We start from the raw sequence: 16,808 nt of genomic DNA, 5'->3' as shown, positions 1-16,808 counted from the left end.
CTGGCCTTGAGAGTTTAGTAGCAGAGACCAAGGTATTATTTGAGTTTTGATGCCAGTGTCTACAGTGTGTTCTAGTTTAAGAAGTGCAAGATGGTGGGTGGTGTGAGCATGTGTCAATATGCACAAGGGTCCTGCAACCTTTCCTGACTTTTCCCTATCTGCTATATCACTGATATTTGCCATAAGAATGTGGAGTTTAAACCAAGAAGATAATAGGTATGTCTTATTTTGTGAAACATTTATGTGCTTATTAACATGGCCACCCAGAAAATTTCCCCATTCTTCATTACCTTTCACACTAACTTAAGAAATATATTCTTCTGACAAGTGTTTTAGCTCCAGGATGCTGAAAAGTTTCAAAAGTGAAAAGCAAAATGAGCTATCTTATTTGAGAGAAAAATGGCAAATTCTGTGTTGATTCATTTAAAATAAAAATATATGGGCAAGCCACGTAAAGAAATATAAAGTTTAACCTGTGTTTCATAGGACACAATTAAGTTAGAAGATGACTTTTCTATCTACTTCAGGGGACTGATAGAATGACTTCATAATGAAAATAAATTAATTTTATTAATTACAAGGCACTGTATACATGTGAATTCCAGTTAGTCTTTCTGTCAGTCTTAAACATTTGATTTTTAATAAACTTGTATTTTGTTGTCATTATAAAGGTGATATATAGAGGGGTTATAGTTACACAAGTCGTGTGAACCCTTTGCTCTTTCCCCCCACCCACATTTGTATAGTTCATTTTCCACATAGTGTCTAGTGAGGACCACTGCTGTATTTTTTGAATACTCAATCTTGTGTGTGGTCCATTACTGGAGCTTGAATTCAGGGCCTCATGCTCTCACTTGGCTTTTTCGCTCAAGGCTAGTACTCTCTATCACTTCAGCCATACATCCACTTCTGACTTTTTGCTGGTTAATTGGAGATAAGAGTCTCTTGGACTTTTCTTTTCTTTTCTTTTTGAGGGGGAAGGGTCCGGTCGTGGGGCCTGAACTCTGGACCTGGGTGCTGTCCCTCAGCTCTTCAGCTGAAGGCTAGCACTCTGCCACTTGAGCCACAGTGCCACTTCTGGCTTTTTTTTTCTTCTGCTTATGTGGTGCTGAGGAATCGAACCCAGGGCCTCATGCATGCAAGGCAAGCAAGAGCTCTACCACTGAGCCACCTTCCCAGCCCTCTCTTGGACTTTTCTGCCCAGGCTAGCTTTGAGCTGCCATCCTCAGATCTAAACCTTCTGAGAAGCTAGGCTTACAGGCATGAGGCACTGGTGCCTGGCTTTGAACATTTATATTTTTTGTCAGTTCTGGGGCCTGAAATCTGGGCCTGGGTGCTATCCCTGGGCTCTTCAGCTGAAGGCTAGTGCTCAACCACTTGAGCCACAGCACCACTTCTGGCTTTTTTTCCTGCTTATGTGGTACTGAGGAATCGAATCCAGGGCCTCATGCATGCAAGGCAAGCACTCTACCACTGAGCCACCTTCCCAGCCCCTGAACATTTATTTTTTGAAAAACAGAATACTCATTCACTCACCATGAAACATTAGGTCTCTAGATAAAGAAGTATTGCTTGTTGCTTCTTCAAGGGAAGCATGAACTCAGTTGTAGTTATGAGTATTCAGAATTGTTTACAGAACTCCTTTTTAAAAATGTTTTTATATAACTTTTTAATTCTTAGCTATCTGGGGCCTTGTCTTTTAGGACAAAGTTTAGTTGGGGCTAAGATGGGGTATGTGTTCACTCTGTTCTGTACATATTAATTAATGAAGCACTCCCAGTTTCCTTGTCATAGGGAAAGAAAGCACAGAGTCCATCAGCATTTTGTAATTGAAAATCTTTGACCAAAGTAGTGAAATATGCCCAAGTTTTCAAAATTAACATTTGGAAATTAGAAAAGACACTCTACTTGGTTGTGATGAAGGGGAAAATGTTATCTGTAAAAAGCCATGGATTGATTGCTTGTATGCTTGCTTGCTTCTACTTTTCCTCTCAAGTCCTTGTTCAATTTAGTAGCCTCAAGCAGGTAAAGATTGTTTTGTCTGCATATATTTTATTGATTGAGAAAATCCACTGACTGAGTGATTTTTAGCTTCTGCCTGTTCAAACTGGTGTCCTGGGGCTGCTTTAAACAAATAAACAGGACCCAGAGTAGGCCTGGTTCACCTCTGTAATCCTAGCTATTCAGGAGGCTGACATGTGAGGATCTCAAAGCCAACGTGGAGAGCAAAGTATGTGAGACTCGTCCCCCCCTCCCCCACACACACCTCGGTCCTGGGGCTTGAACTCAGGACCTTGGCACTGTCCCTTAGCCTGTTGGTGCTCAAGGCTAGAGCTCTACTACTTGAGCCACAGCACCACTTCTGGCTTTTACTGAATAGTTTATTGGAGATAAGAGTTTTACAGACTTTTCTGCCCAGACTGGCTTCAAATTGTGATCCTCAGACCACAGCCTCCTGAGTAGCTAAGATTATAGCTGTGAGCCACCAGTGCCCAGCAAAAGTTAATAAGACTGTATTGTCCAATTACAAACCAAAAATCTAGAAGTGGAGTTTTGGCTCAAGTGGTAAAATGCTATTCTTGAGCAAGCCATAGCACTGGCACAAAAAAAAAAGATAAAAGCTCTGGTGGTTCACACCTTTAATCCTAGCTACTCAAGAGGCTGAGACCTGAGGATTGCCATTTGAAGCCAGCCCAGGCAAAAAAGTCCCTGAGATTCTTATCTCCAAAAAGTTGGAAATGGAGCTGTGCCTTAAGTGGTAGAGTACTAGCCTTAAGCACAGAGGCTCAGGGACAATGACCAGGCCCTGATTTCAAGCCCCAGGACCAGCACACACACAAACACACACACACACACACACACACACACACACACACACACACACACACACACACACACACACACACACACACACACACACACACACACTACCCAGCTATTCAAGAGACAAGGATAGAGAGGATCACCATTTGAGACCAGGCCAGACCAAAAGTTATCAAGAACCCATCCCAACCAAAAAGACAGGCATGGTAGTGTATATCTGGGACCCTACCAACACAGGAGAAATAGGTAGGATGACAATGGTCTGATGCAAATTGGGCAAAACAAGAAACCCTATCTGAAAAAAAAACAACTAAAGTTGAGAAGAAATAGGAGTGTAGCTCAAGGGTAAAGTACGTGCCTAGCAAATGTGAGACTATTGAGTCAAACCCTAGTACTGGAAACACAAACAAACAGATATTTAAATTTTTCAATAAGTTACTACTGTTGGAAAATCACAAATTTTACACAGAAACACTTGGATAGATAATTATGAGTAAAACTTCTATTGTACCAATCCTGGGGTTTGAACTCAGGGCCTGCACATTGTCCCTGAGCTTTTCTGCTCAGGGCTAACACTTGACCACTTAAGCCACAACTCCACTTCTGGCTTTTTGGTGGTTAATTGAGGATAAGAATCTCTTGGACTTTCCTGCCCAGGCTGACCTTGAACAGAAATCCTTAGATCTTAGTCTCTTTAGAGTAGCTAGGACCACCAGTACCCACTTTATATACAGGTTTTTGTGTGAACATGTTTTCAGTGCATTTGGATAAACACCAAAGATTGCAATGGGTAATTTTATGCTAAACTGTCTTCCAAACTGGCTGTACTATTTTCCATTCCTACCAGCAATAAATGACTGTCTTTGTTGCTCTACATCCTTGCCAGAATTTGGTATTATCAACATGTTGGATTTTAGCCATTCTAATAAGTGGCATTTCATGGTGTGGTTATGGTGGTGGTGGTGGTGGTGGTGGTGGTGGTGGTGGTGGTGGTGTGTGCCAGTTCTGGGGCTTGAACTCAGGGCCTGGGTGCTGTCCCTGAGCTTTTCTGCTCAGGGCTAGCACTTGACTACTGAAGCCAGAGTTCTATTTCTAGTTTATTTTGTGGTTAATTGGAGATAAAATGCCCCAGATAGCTTCAAACTATGATCCTCAGCTCCCAGCCTCCTGAGGAGTTAGGATAACAGGCATGAGCTACTGGTTCCTAGTTTAACAAAGTTTTAAAGTTATTTTCTTGATAGTTGCTCTAGAGCTTGTAATATGTATCTTTTAGGGGAAGTACTGGGGCCTGAATTCAGACCTTGTGCTTACTAGGAAAGTGCCCCTAGTATTTTTGCTTTATTTTTCAGATAAGGTCTTACACATTTTCCTTGTCTGGGCTTGGACTTTGGACCTCCATCCCTCTACCTCCTCTTCCTCCACTACCCAAGTAGTTGTGATTATAAGCATGTACAATTATGCCCAGCCCCACAATATAATTCTTATTGGAGTTGACTTCATGTTTATCATTAGTTATAATGATATATTGAAAAATTGCTCCTCTAAGATTTTATTACCTGTAATGATCCATTGATTTGTAGAGCTTGGCTAAGGTCCCCTGACATAGGGATGGGAGTCTGGGTTATTGAGAAGTCCTTGTTATGTATGGTTTTCTGGAGATGTGGTCTAATTGTAAATAACATAGGAACTTAAAGAAACATATCATTTTTCTCCTTCTTCCTTATAGTAATATATTGAAAGAGCTTGGGATATGCCTAAGCTAAAGTCTCAGTCTTCTTGGGTTATCATATTCACAGGTTACAACATAGGAGATCTTGGCTTACTGCTCTATAGGTTCTATAAGGGAGGGTATCTTTCAGAAGAGAATGTAATTCTATAGATATCTGTCAATCTGAGTTATAGGCTTTAAACTGAAAATCAAAGGAAGGTTTTATAAGTACCTACATTTATTCCAGCACTGTTCATAAGCTATAGTTCACAGCCAAGGTATAGGTCTAGCTTAAGTGTCTGCTAATAGATTAATGAATAAATAAAATGTAGCATATAAACACAATGGTTTTATGAGCCATAAAGAAGAATAAAATTATGTAGTTTTTTGGACAATGGATAGGATTAGAGATCATCATACTAAGTGCAATAAGCCAGTCCTACAAAGAAAAGTATTACGTTTTCTCTCATTTATAGAAGCTAGGGGTAAAAAACAAGGTCATGAATGTAAAAGGAGGATTACTGGGAAGGAGAAAGAGAAAGCTAAGGGAAGGGGGAAAGAATAATGGAGGGTGAACATGATTAAAATATATTATATGCATGCTTTGATAATCACAATAAGGCCTCTTACTTTTTATATTAATATGTGGTCATTAAAAGGAAACTATATAGAAGGGACAAATAGCCAACCAGAAACAATAAAATAAGCATACTACTAATGCATCATATATGACAAAATAAGAATTGTGAAAGTATTTAATTATTGACAGAGCTGAATAATTTGAGGGAAAGGACAGAAATAATGGGTGTGGCTTCAGTTTATAATAGAAGTGAAACATTTAAATTTTTTAATTTAAGTATTTAACAGAATGGGGTAAATATGACCTTCTGGGTATCACAAAGACTTAATGTGGATGATAATATGGCAGAAGTGAGAGAGTTAGAAGAGAGAAAATATAATGCCCTCATTTAAATAGTCTACTATAGGTCACCTGGCAAGAGATAGGAAAGAAAACGTATTCATTATGCTTAGATGTATTGTTTTTGTATTGATACCTCAATTTCAACCATTTAAATACAATTTCTCACTCTCTATGCCATGTCTTCCTTTTCCCCAAGATCTTATTTTTCCCCTGCCAGTCTTAGGGCTTGAACTCAGGACCTGGGCACTGTCCCTAGCACTCTACCACTTGAGCCATAGTTCCAGTTCTGGCTTTTGGATGGTTAATTGGAGATAGGGGTCTCACAAACTTTCCTGCCTGGTCTGACCACAAACCAGGATCCTGAGACCTTAGCCTCCTGAGTAGCTAGAATTATAGGTATGAGCCATAGGTACCCAGCTCTCCCTCAAGGTCTTATTGTTCTCTGTCCCTCTCCTCAGCTCCATTCTTTTGCACCTTGAGAGCAGAACAATAACCTTGAAACTCTCCTAAGTTATCACAAAGACTTAGGCAAATTGTGACTGGTCATGAACTGATGGATAAGTTGACATACAGGGATTCTGTCCATTAGTGCTATTTAATTGGCTAGAGAACCAGAATATATAGATGTGTGTCTGTATGGGGGCAATGGGAGTGGCAAATAATTGCTTAGATCAGGGTCTCAAATTCAAATGCCTACTGAGTCAGGCATTCCATCTGAAGAGAGCAACTGCTATATAGTTGAATCACATTGTTGTCATATGAGAATGCACTGTTGCTGGATGTTTTGATATTTTAAATAAACAGGAAATCTAAACTTTATATGAAATTTTCTACCTTTAAAATATCAACTAATTAAAATCTTTGAAAAATATTAGGTAAGCCAAGCAAAACACTTCTGAAGTCATGCAGTAGTGAATTCTAATTTAGATGATAGGGGTAATTCATGGTAAAGAATTGATTTGTATGCTTCCATCAGACAGAATAACACCACCCCATTAGTTAGGTAATTGAAATACTTGGAAAAAAATCATATTAAGTGAAGTAAGCCAGACCCAAAGAAATATAGATCCCATGGTTTCCCTTATTTGCAATAATTAGTATATGTCTAAGATAATCTTATCAGATGAACAGAAAATCCCAAAAGCTATGTACATATGACCATATAAAATGATGCTAAGCAAAATGAACCCCAAGATATGGACACAAGAGGTTTTTCTTTGTTGTTGTTTTTAATGTACTATGTGATTTTTTTGTTTGTTTTGTATGTTCTTCCTCTTATGGTATATCCCTGTTGTCACTGTATTTGATTTTGGTACCTTGCATCTATCTAATTTGGGGAGGGGAAAGGGAATAACAAAATGCTGAAACAAAGACACAGGATGACCCATTGCAACAATGTTCACAAGACACTATGTTGGAAATGAATTTTACAACTTCAGGGGGCGGAGGGGGGGGAGGGGAGGGGGGGGAGGGGAGGGGAGGGATAGGAGAAAAACAAAGGAGGGAGTAACAATGCTTGACAAGAAATGTACTCATCACTTTACTCATGTAACTGTAACCTCTCTGTACAGTATCTTTACAAGAAAATAAAATTTACAAAAAGAATAAAGGCAAACTCAGGTAAAAAAAAAAAAAAAGAATTGATGTGGAGATTTACATATCTGGCACTTTGTCTAGTTAGTGTAGGCTTGTTTTGGACTTGGTGGGATTGATTATTTCTTCCAAATTGTATCCATGCTATGTTAGTTTGTATCCCATAACATAACAGAGAATTTATTCAATTGTGAAAGTGGTAAGTGTATTCCATATTTCGTTAGGATAGTCTGTTTTGCAGGTAACTTCAAAATCAGTGGCCTAGGAGTTATGCAAAGAATGCCACAAGAAGGTGTCATTTGGAGTTCTTTTAATGTGCCAGTTCTTTAAGAAGATCATGAGTCCCCTAAAGGCCTTGGTAAAGAATTTATATTTGGTTCGAAAAGTATTAGAAAGCTATTGGAGGATTAGAAGCAGGGAAAGGACATAATCCCATTCAATATTTTAAAAGAGGTACTGTAAAAGAGCTGATAGGAAGACCCTATTCTAGGGATATAACCCAGGTACTTTGGAAAAAATATGTCCTAGAAGTGTTATTTTTATATTTATGTCTAGGTTTCTCCCTCTTATGTTCTACCATGAATGGAGGTGTTCTCCACAGTTCTTTGGCCATGTATCCTAAGATACTTGAAGCTTAGATCATTTTAAATGTGTTATATGTGGGTAAATAATGCTTTTTATGGTAGAGCTAACTTCCTTGTGTTTACTCTTAGACCATGGGACAGAGATGCAGTCTTTTTTTTTTTGTCAGTCGTGGGGCCTGAACTCTGGACCTGGACACTGTCCCTCAGCTCTTCAGCTCAAGGCTAGGGCTCTATCACTTGAGCCACAGTGCCACTTTCGGCTTTTTCTGCTTATGTGGTGCTGAGGAGCTAAACCCAGAGTCTCATGCATGCAAGACAAGCACTCTACCACTCAGTAGCCTTCCCAGCCTAGAGATGCAGTCTTTTTTTTAATTTAATTTTATTTGTGAACATACTGTACAGAGGAGTTACAATTACATGGGCAGGATAATGCGTACATTTCTTACCAAGCATTGCAGCCTCCTCCTTTGTTTACCCTTCACATCCCTTCCCAGCCTCCCCCCTCCCCTAGAGATGCAGTCTTATAGATAACTATCTTTCTACCTGAGAGAACAAGTAATAAGGTCTTGAAAACTGATTTAATCAATCAACTGCTTTGATTCTTATCTTTCAGAAAATATTGAAGGAAGGACCTCTGCTGAAGAACTGCACCTCCTTCAAAAGATGGAAACTTAGATATTTCTTAGTTCAAGGACAGAAGCTCTACTTTGCACATCATCCCGCGGTAATACATAGAATCTTATCACTTGAGTTAGTGAGTGGATGCCAAGAAGTGTATGAGTGGATTGGGAGAACAAATAGGTAAAGGTATACTGACAAATAATAAGATGGAAGTTAAAACACTATAGCATAAATGATTGGTTGACACAGGGAAGAAACATTAGGAAGAAAAATTCTCAATAGGATTCCCTGGTTGTTAATATTTCCTAGAAACATGGCTGCAACACTAAATTCCCAGTGTAATAGTTCTACTGGATTTTTTTATACTCATAAATGCAAATGTAATGAGGAAGACATGTAGATAGACAAGCATATTGAGCCCTATCTCCTATGCTCATATGCATGGCTCATTGTCTTGTTGGACTTCATTTATAAAGTACAAGCTCAAAGATAAAAGTATTAGTAAGAATTTGAAAATGGGGGCTGGGCAGGTGGCTCAGTGGTAGAGTGCCTTGTATGCATGAAGCCCTGTATTCTATTCCTCAGTACCACATAAGCAGAAAAAGCCGGAAGTGGTGCTGTGGCTCAAGTGGTAGAGCACTAACCTTCAGCTGAAGAGCTGAGGGACAGCACTCAGGCAAAGAGTTCAAGCCTCATAATGGACAAAAAATAAAAGAATTTGAAGATGATGATAGCAGAACACCAAATCAAGTGTGAGACCCTCTGAACACAGGACCCTATGTGACTGCACAGATGACTGCTGAAACTAGCTCTGTGTATCTTGGTAGTACTGATTTCATGCTGCTGGCTGGGTAGTATCTATTACATCCAATGTATAAAGTGATAGAGGCATACACTGAATAAGACAAGCAATATAATCAAAAGCTGCCACTCAAAATAACAGGAATCAATAACAATCAATACTACTAGGCATTTTTGCTAGACAATGTTCTATTATCTTCTCTAGAATTAACCTTTATATTTGACTAATTCTGAGCTGACCAACTAAACATTCCTTATAAATCCACATAAAAGATTTGAGAATATTGTACTTTAGTTTAGCTTTTTTTGTCACAAAATATATCCACAAAAATAATGCTGCTAAATAAATTCCAGCCCTCCAGACCAAAAAAAAATCATGACTGCCCTAAAATGCCCTTTCAGTGTGTGTATGTATGTATGTATGTATGTATGTATGTATGTATGTATGTATGTGTTTCCCTTTTTAATGTCTGTATTTGCCCAGTTAACCAAATTGTCTCTTTTCCCTTTCCTTCTTATATTTTTCCAGTTTGTACACTTTGAAACAATTGATCTTTCGCAAGTCACCTTGGCAGAAAGCAGCTGTAGAAACCTTTGCCACAGTTTTTGTGTAAGTAAGATTTGGAATGACTAAATAGACATGAGTAAGGGCTAACTAGGCAACCACAGTGGTTAGGCAATCCAGTAAGTGGATTATTATACCAACTTGTTACATCTGGACATCAAGCTTCCCAAGTCGTCTTCTATCATAAAGTGTCATTATTCAGACAAATGTCTACCAGTCCACTGATAGAGGGAGAAAGTAATGGCCTTGTTCCATATTAGTAGCCTAACATAAAACTAAGCTGATTTCAGGGGTTTAAGGAATTTGTGACCATTATAAAATTCAGTCTTCCTGCTAAAGGTGATTTAGAAGAGTATCACTGAGAGGCTTTCAAGAGACTAACATGCCATAGAAAACATCAGGATAATCAAGTTACATGACATCTTTTCCTTTGATGAGTTAGATAAGAGTCTAAATACAAAGTAAAATCTATTCCATGTTGAGATTAATAATGAAAGAGTACCTCAAAGAAAGCAGAGGATTTTCTAAGAAAGTATTCAGGGCTTATTGTGCTCAAAATATCATGTGGTTTGAGTCATTCAAGTGAACTCAAGACCATAAAACTCTGATAAATAGTGAGTCCATAGACCTAGGACTCTCTTACTCAACTCATCCAAAACTGACTAGTGTTATACTTTGTGTAGGAAAGGGATAATTTAGCAGATCAAAAGGTCTCAGACTCCATGCCTTTTTTCTAGGGGTACCCCATGTTCTATCCTTTGAAATGAGAGCAGCTAAATTGGAGAGCCTCAGCTTTTGTTTTTATCTCATTACATCACATTGGCCCAGGATAAAACTGGGGATTTCCTTGACTGGTCTCCCCCCATTCTGCACCTTTGAATGAAGAGCCTGTAGGCTAATGTCTTGGGTCTCTATTCCACTAAGAAATCTAAGGCTTAGGCTTTCTCTTAGTCTAATGAAAACACAGAAGCACTGTCCATTATCCCCAAATAAGAATGAGTCAGGACCAAAGAAGTCTATGATCATGATCCCAATATACTTATCCTGTGCTGCATGAGAAAGGAAAAAAAAAACTTGCTTGTTCGGGAGGTGAGGCATTGGTGATAAAAACAAATAGATGCATCAATGCAATGACATTCCATAGTTAGAAAAGACCAAATTTACCATGTGTATGCTAGACCTTCAGCTTGGCTTTCTTATATTCTATATTGGTTTATGCCTCTCCCTAGGATTGAGACCACTGTAAAATCTCTTCAGGTTGTCTCTTTCCGTAAGAAATCAAGAAACTGGACTTAGGGACATCTCATTCCCCCCCCCCAAACAGAAAGAGACACACTTTAATGAAGTAAATTAACTTTTACTACTTCTGGTAGACAGAGCAGCAACCCAGTTTTGATAATAAATAGTAAGCACATGGCATAATATGTAAGAACATGGATTCAAAGACCAAAAGATCTGGTTTTCAATGATGACTTAGCTTTTTACCTGTTGAGTGACCCTGGCATATCATTTAAGTTTGTTTGTCTAGATTTTTTCTGGCTATAAAATGGGAAAAATAACAATACCTATTTTATTAGGTTGTAATGAAGTTGGATTTAAATAATATACCTATAAAGTGCTTTTGAATATTTCCTGGCACACAGAAAGGGCTATTAAAGTCTTAATTATTATCATTATTATCCTTTTTAGATGGCTATCTAAGTTGCTATGAATGGCCCCAGAGAATTTGTGTCTTATATTGAAGAAGAGATTTGGGATGTGCTTCATAGATATGTCTAGTTCCTAAGGGAGTGCACAGACTCTGTTTGGGGGAAATGCTGTGGAATGAGAATCAACTAATAATATGATTTTTTTCAGGTTATTACACCAGAACGAAAAGTCACCCTGGCCGCATCCAACCGAAAAGACATGGAAGAATGGATTAATATCTTAAAAACTGTCCAACAAGGAGAAGTTCGCAAGGTAAGGGAAAGTATAAAGAATGCATATAACTTTCATGTGTTAATACTTAATTACATTAGTTAAGCCACTTTTCAAACAGAGAAAAAATAAAATGGAAGCAGATACAATCTGGTCTGAAATTATAGATAGATAACATTAGGGAACTTGTTTAGAACTATTCATGAATAAAGGTAACTCACTTAGACACAAACCTTGATAAGTTTGCAACTTAGATATTTCTGTACACATCCACTTGATATGTAGATGTCACCATATGACCAAGGAATGAAGCACTCAAAAGATATGTGAGAAGCTACCTTAGATGCCCGTATGTTAACAAAGCTACAACCAGTGGTCTTGAATTGGGTCTGCTGAATGACTATAGTAACAACCAAGAAAACTGCATCTCAGAAAGAGGAAGGAACCAATTAATATGCAATAAATATTCAGTGGCAGAACCAGAATTTAGACCCAGGCTGTATGACTCCAAAGCTTATGACCTTAACTACTATGCAAGGGATCTTATTTTTCTTATTTTCCCCCTTCACAAATGTAGAGGGAAAAATAACATGCAGTCCTCCCAAAAGCTTATCAGGGTTCTTTTTTTCCTCCCTGACAATATCAAATCTCTGGCCACTGATCCCTAACAATATGTGGTACCATTTAAACTCTTGGTTCTGCCCTCAGCCTGATCTTTTATAGTTGTATAGTTATGTAAGTTCCAAGAGGGAGATTTTGTATCATTTATTAACTTAGAAACATGTCCAGCACTTATAGCTGTGTAAGATCAGTAAGAAGAAACTAGTCTGGAGACAATGAAGCTAGTTTTAGGTTTTGTCATACCAAAGCAATTAGTTACTAAAAGCTAACTTCTATATGAAGAATGCCAATAATATTATAATATTGTTTCTAGCACAGTAAAGGCAACTAATTTTCATTTTTAAAATGTCCAGTATAGGGGCTGGGAAGGTGGCTCAGAGGTAAAGCGCTTGCTTTGAATGCCAGAGGCCCTGGGTTCGATTCTTCAGGATCACATAAGCAAAAATAAAAAAGCCAGAAGTGGCGCTGTGGCTCAAGTGGTAGAGCGCTAGCCTTGAGCTGAAGAGCTGAGGGACAGTGCCCAGGCCCAGAGTTCAGGCCCCACGACTGGACCCCCCCAAAAAAATTAAAAAATAAATAAAATAAAATAAAATAAAATGTCCAGCATATAGCTAGGCACTGGTAGGCTCACACCTGTAATCTAGCTACTCAGGAGGCTGAAATCTGAGGATTGTTTTTCAAGGCCATCCCAGGCAATCTATGTAACTTATCTACAATTAACTACTAAAACAACAACAAAAAAAGCCAGAAAATGGAACTCTGACTCAAATGGTAGAGCACTAGCCTTGAGGGGGAAAAAAGTTCAGAGACAGCACTCAAGCCCTGAGTTCAAGCTCTAGGGCTAAGATAAAGGAAGGAAGGAAAGAAGGAAGAAGAAAGAAAGAAAGAAAGAAAGAAAGAAAGAAAGAAAGAAAGAAAGAAAGAAAGAAAGAAAGAAAGAAAGAAAGAAAGAAAGAAAGAAAGAAAGAAAGAAAGAAGAGAGAGAAAGAAAGAGAAAGAAAGAAGGAAAGAAAGAAAGAAAGAAAGAAAGAAAGAAAGAAAGAAAGAAAGAAAGAAAGAAAGAAAGAAAGAGAGAGAGAGAGAAAGAAAGAAGGAAGGAAGGAAGGAAGGAAGGAAGGAAGGAAGGAAGGAAGGAAGGAAGGAAGGGAGAGAGAGTAGGGAAGAAAGAAAGAAAGAAAGAAAGAAAGAAAGAAAGAAAGAAAGAAAGAAAGAAAGAAAGAAAGAAAGAAAGAAAGAAAGAAAGAAAAGAAGAGGAAGGGAGGGAGGGAGGGAAGGAAGGAAAGTGTCCAGCACAAAACAGAGGCTCAATAAATATCTTTAATGGATAAATGACTTTGAGTTTGGAGAGGGAATGATGCATGGTTCATCCTAAAGCAAAGTTCTTTGAGGGTCTTAGGGAAAAAAGAGAAGATAAATACAAACTTTAAAAGATTCTGATGTCTTCCTGGGGGCATAGTTCAGTGGCAGAGTACTTGCCTGGCATGCACAAGTCCCTAGGTCCTATTCCTAGTAATGCCAAGGAGAAAAAGATCCTGAAGCTTAAATAACTAGCAGAGGGCAGATAATTGTTAGAGGCATTTGGGACAGAGCATCCTGCACTGTGACTCACTAAAAATGAGCTTAGAAATAAAAGAATAATAACATTGAGATGAGCTATCTATCCCCACATCCATAGGACTTCTCAGGTCTTGGGCTTTTTAGTCTCATAACTATATACTCTGCTACCCTATGTATGATATGGGAACATGCCATATGGTCAAGGTTTCCCAGGCCTATAATGTACACACTTCATTGAGAGATCCTTTGCTCAGTATCTGGTGTTTTTCACATAACTAGCATTTAGCAGTTAATTCTTTTATAATTTTTATTCTTTCTTTCCTGATTGAGAAGCACATCCTCTATCTGGCAATGTGGACAATATGACATAGCATTAGAGGTAATCACAAAGAGTTGTGCATTCTATACTTCGTTTCCATTCTCATTTCTGGAATTTCTGTCTTTCCCTTGATTACTTCTGTTCAAACTGAAATGCTTCTTAAGAATCACATAACATTTTCCAGTTTGGCATAAAAGGTCACAAATTATATTTTTAATTTCAATTATTGCTTGAGAAATGCAAAAAATGCTATAGAATGTCATCAGAGAATTGATGTGCTATTCCTGACTCCATTGAATTAAATGCCTACATATTGACTACCCAGCATGAAGTTAAAAGGGAAAAAAATCTTCCTACTTAACTCACTTAGGAGAGTTGTATCAGGTTGTAATCACAACCTCTGTGGAGCATAAAATTTAGCTGATAGAAAAATATCTCACCATGAGCATTGTGGCAATTCATCTTGCTTGAGGTTTAAATAGCTACATAGGTTTTCTTCCATATAAACCTTATCTCTGACAGTTCCTTCTACCCTCTGTCACCACCAATGCCTGACAAATAGAATGTGGAAAGATTAATCATGGATTTAGTGGTCTATCAAAGTAGTGACAACATAATTGGATAATCTATTGGAAATTATTCAGCATACATTACTGAGACAGCCCCTAGTAGGTGCTCAGTTCTGTACCCTAGAGATTGAAAAGAAGGTATTCTGACTTCTGGCCCCAATGAGCTTTTAGGTTGTTGGAGAGACAAAATACACACAAAAGAACCATTACATGATAGTGATCAAGATAAATTTTTTTGTCAGTCATGGGGCTTGAACTGGGTCTAAACGCTGTCCCTCAGCTTTTCAGCTCAAGGATAGTGCTCTATCATTTGAGCCATTGTGCCACTTCCAGTTGTCTGAGTGGTTTACTGGAGACAAGAGTCTAACAGACTTTCCTGCTGGAGTTGGCTTTGAACTACAATCCTCAGGTCTCAGCCTCCTGAGTAGCTAGGATTACAGGTGTGAGCCACCGGCACCCAGCTTAAGATAAGTTGTTTTTATAGATGTTGCAATGCATGATTGACCTACAGATAAATAAAACAAAATTGTATAAAACTTCAAGGAATGAAAAGTAAATAGGCTAGAATCCCCAGAGAAGAGTTAATAGATAGGAAATTTGAGACTAATCTTGAAAAATGGTTAAGATTTTATTATTGCCAAGGGACTGCAGCAGGGTAAAGTCCTGAGGAGGAGAACTGGGATAAGAAATGCAGAGTAACAGGAAAACAGAACGTTTATAGAAACAGTGAAAGAATAAATCTACTCTACCAGTTTAGTTTTGGAATGTCAGCACAAGAATCATGTGTAAAGGCTGGGAATGTGGTTTAGTGGTAGGGTGCTTGCCTAGCATCATGAAGCCTTGGATTTGATTCCTCAGTACCACATAAATAGAAAAAGCCAGAAGTGGCACTGTAGCTCAAGTGGTAGAGTGCTAGCCTTCAGCACAGAGAGGCTCAGTGACAGAGCCCAGGCTCTAAGTTCAAGCCCCAGGGCCAGCAAAATAAAATCATATGTAGAGATAAGGTAGAGAGGCTTTTCAATGCTAAGAGTAGGGAAGGGAAGATAATATGATTAGAATTCATTTCAAGAAGAATTGGAGAAGGAAGACAGTTGGTTAAAGGGACTCTAGAAATATGGGAAGGTGGCTCAATACTTGCCTCACGTGCATGAGGCCCTGGGTTCGATTCCTCAGCACCACATAAGCAAAAAAGCTGGAAGTGGCGCATTGGCTCAAGTGGTAGAGCACTAGCCTTGAGCTGAATAGCTCAGGGACAGTGCCCGGACCCAGAGATCAGGCCCCACAGTCGGCCAAAAAAAAAAAAAAAAAAAAAAGAAATGTAGGATTGGTTAGACAACAGGAAAACTAGAGACCAGAAGTCAGAGAGCAGGCTATAGATCAATTTAGTCAACACAGAGTTAAGGCCCAGAATGAGGATAGGAAAGGGGGACAAATAGTAAATACTAACTTGGGGAAAAGGGAGAACTTAAACATAAGAATGAGGCAGCAGGACATGGTGACTCACACCTGTAATTTTAATCAATCAAGAAGTGGACATTGGCAGGATTGAAATCAGAGGTCAGTCTGGGCAAAATATTTGTGAGACCTATACCTAAACCAATAAAAAACTGAGAATGGTGTGAATAGGAGGACTGTGGTTCAGGCTGGACCAAACTGAGAGGCAATTCAAAAAGTAACAAAAGCAAAAAGGGCTGGAGATATGAACCAAGTGGTAGAGAAACTGCCTGGCAAGTTTAAGGCCCTAAGTTCAAACTCCAGTACCAGTAAGTACCTTAATGGTAGAGTGTCTGTGTCTCATGCAAGAAGCCCTAAGTTTGACCCAAAGCACTGAGGAAAGGAAGGAAGGAAGGAAGGAAGGAAGGAAGGAAGGAAGGAAGGAAGGAAGGAAGGAAGGAAGGAAGGAAGGAAGGAAGGAAGGAAAGAAGGAAGGAAGGAAGGAAGGAAGGAAGGAAAAGAGTTACAGACAAAAAGTCTGAGACTGGGGGGTTTAAACAAGGTCTATACAGGAAAAATTGAAATAAGGAGCTCTTTGGAAGGCTACATGAACAGATTTGCTGTTCCCAACAAACTATTATGGAACTATTGATTAGAGAAACAGAAATGTTGTTGGTGGCTCACACCTGTAGTCCTTGCTACTCAAGAGGAGGCTGAGATCTGAGGATCATGGTTTGAAGCCAGTCCAGGCAGAAATATCTAGTACTAAAA

At 38.8% G+C, this 16,808-nt stretch overlaps 1 protein-coding gene across 1 annotated transcript in view; it reads left to right on the top strand.

Annotated features, from left to right (window-relative positions):
- The window catches only part of Dgkk (diacylglycerol kinase kappa), a 118,582-nt gene that overhangs the window by 46,422 nt on the left and 55,352 nt on the right, over positions 1-16,808 (top strand). Inside the window, exons 2-4 of the mRNA XM_070025730.1 lie at positions 8,244-8,354; positions 9,582-9,662; positions 11,475-11,579. Coding sequence (XP_069881831.1) covers positions 8,244-8,354; positions 9,582-9,662; positions 11,475-11,579 — 297 coding nt within the window. The remainder of the gene's footprint in view (positions 1-8,243; positions 8,355-9,581; positions 9,663-11,474; positions 11,580-16,808) is intronic.

This window comes from Dipodomys merriami, unplaced genomic scaffold, assembly GCF_024711535.1.
Source record: "Dipodomys merriami isolate MVZ:Mamm:240054 unplaced genomic scaffold, mDipMer1.0.p SCAF_171, whole genome shotgun sequence".
Classification (NCBI taxonomy): domain Eukaryota; kingdom Metazoa; phylum Chordata; class Mammalia; order Rodentia; family Heteromyidae; genus Dipodomys; species Dipodomys merriami.
This window is presented reverse-complemented; position numbering and strand designations above follow the sequence as displayed.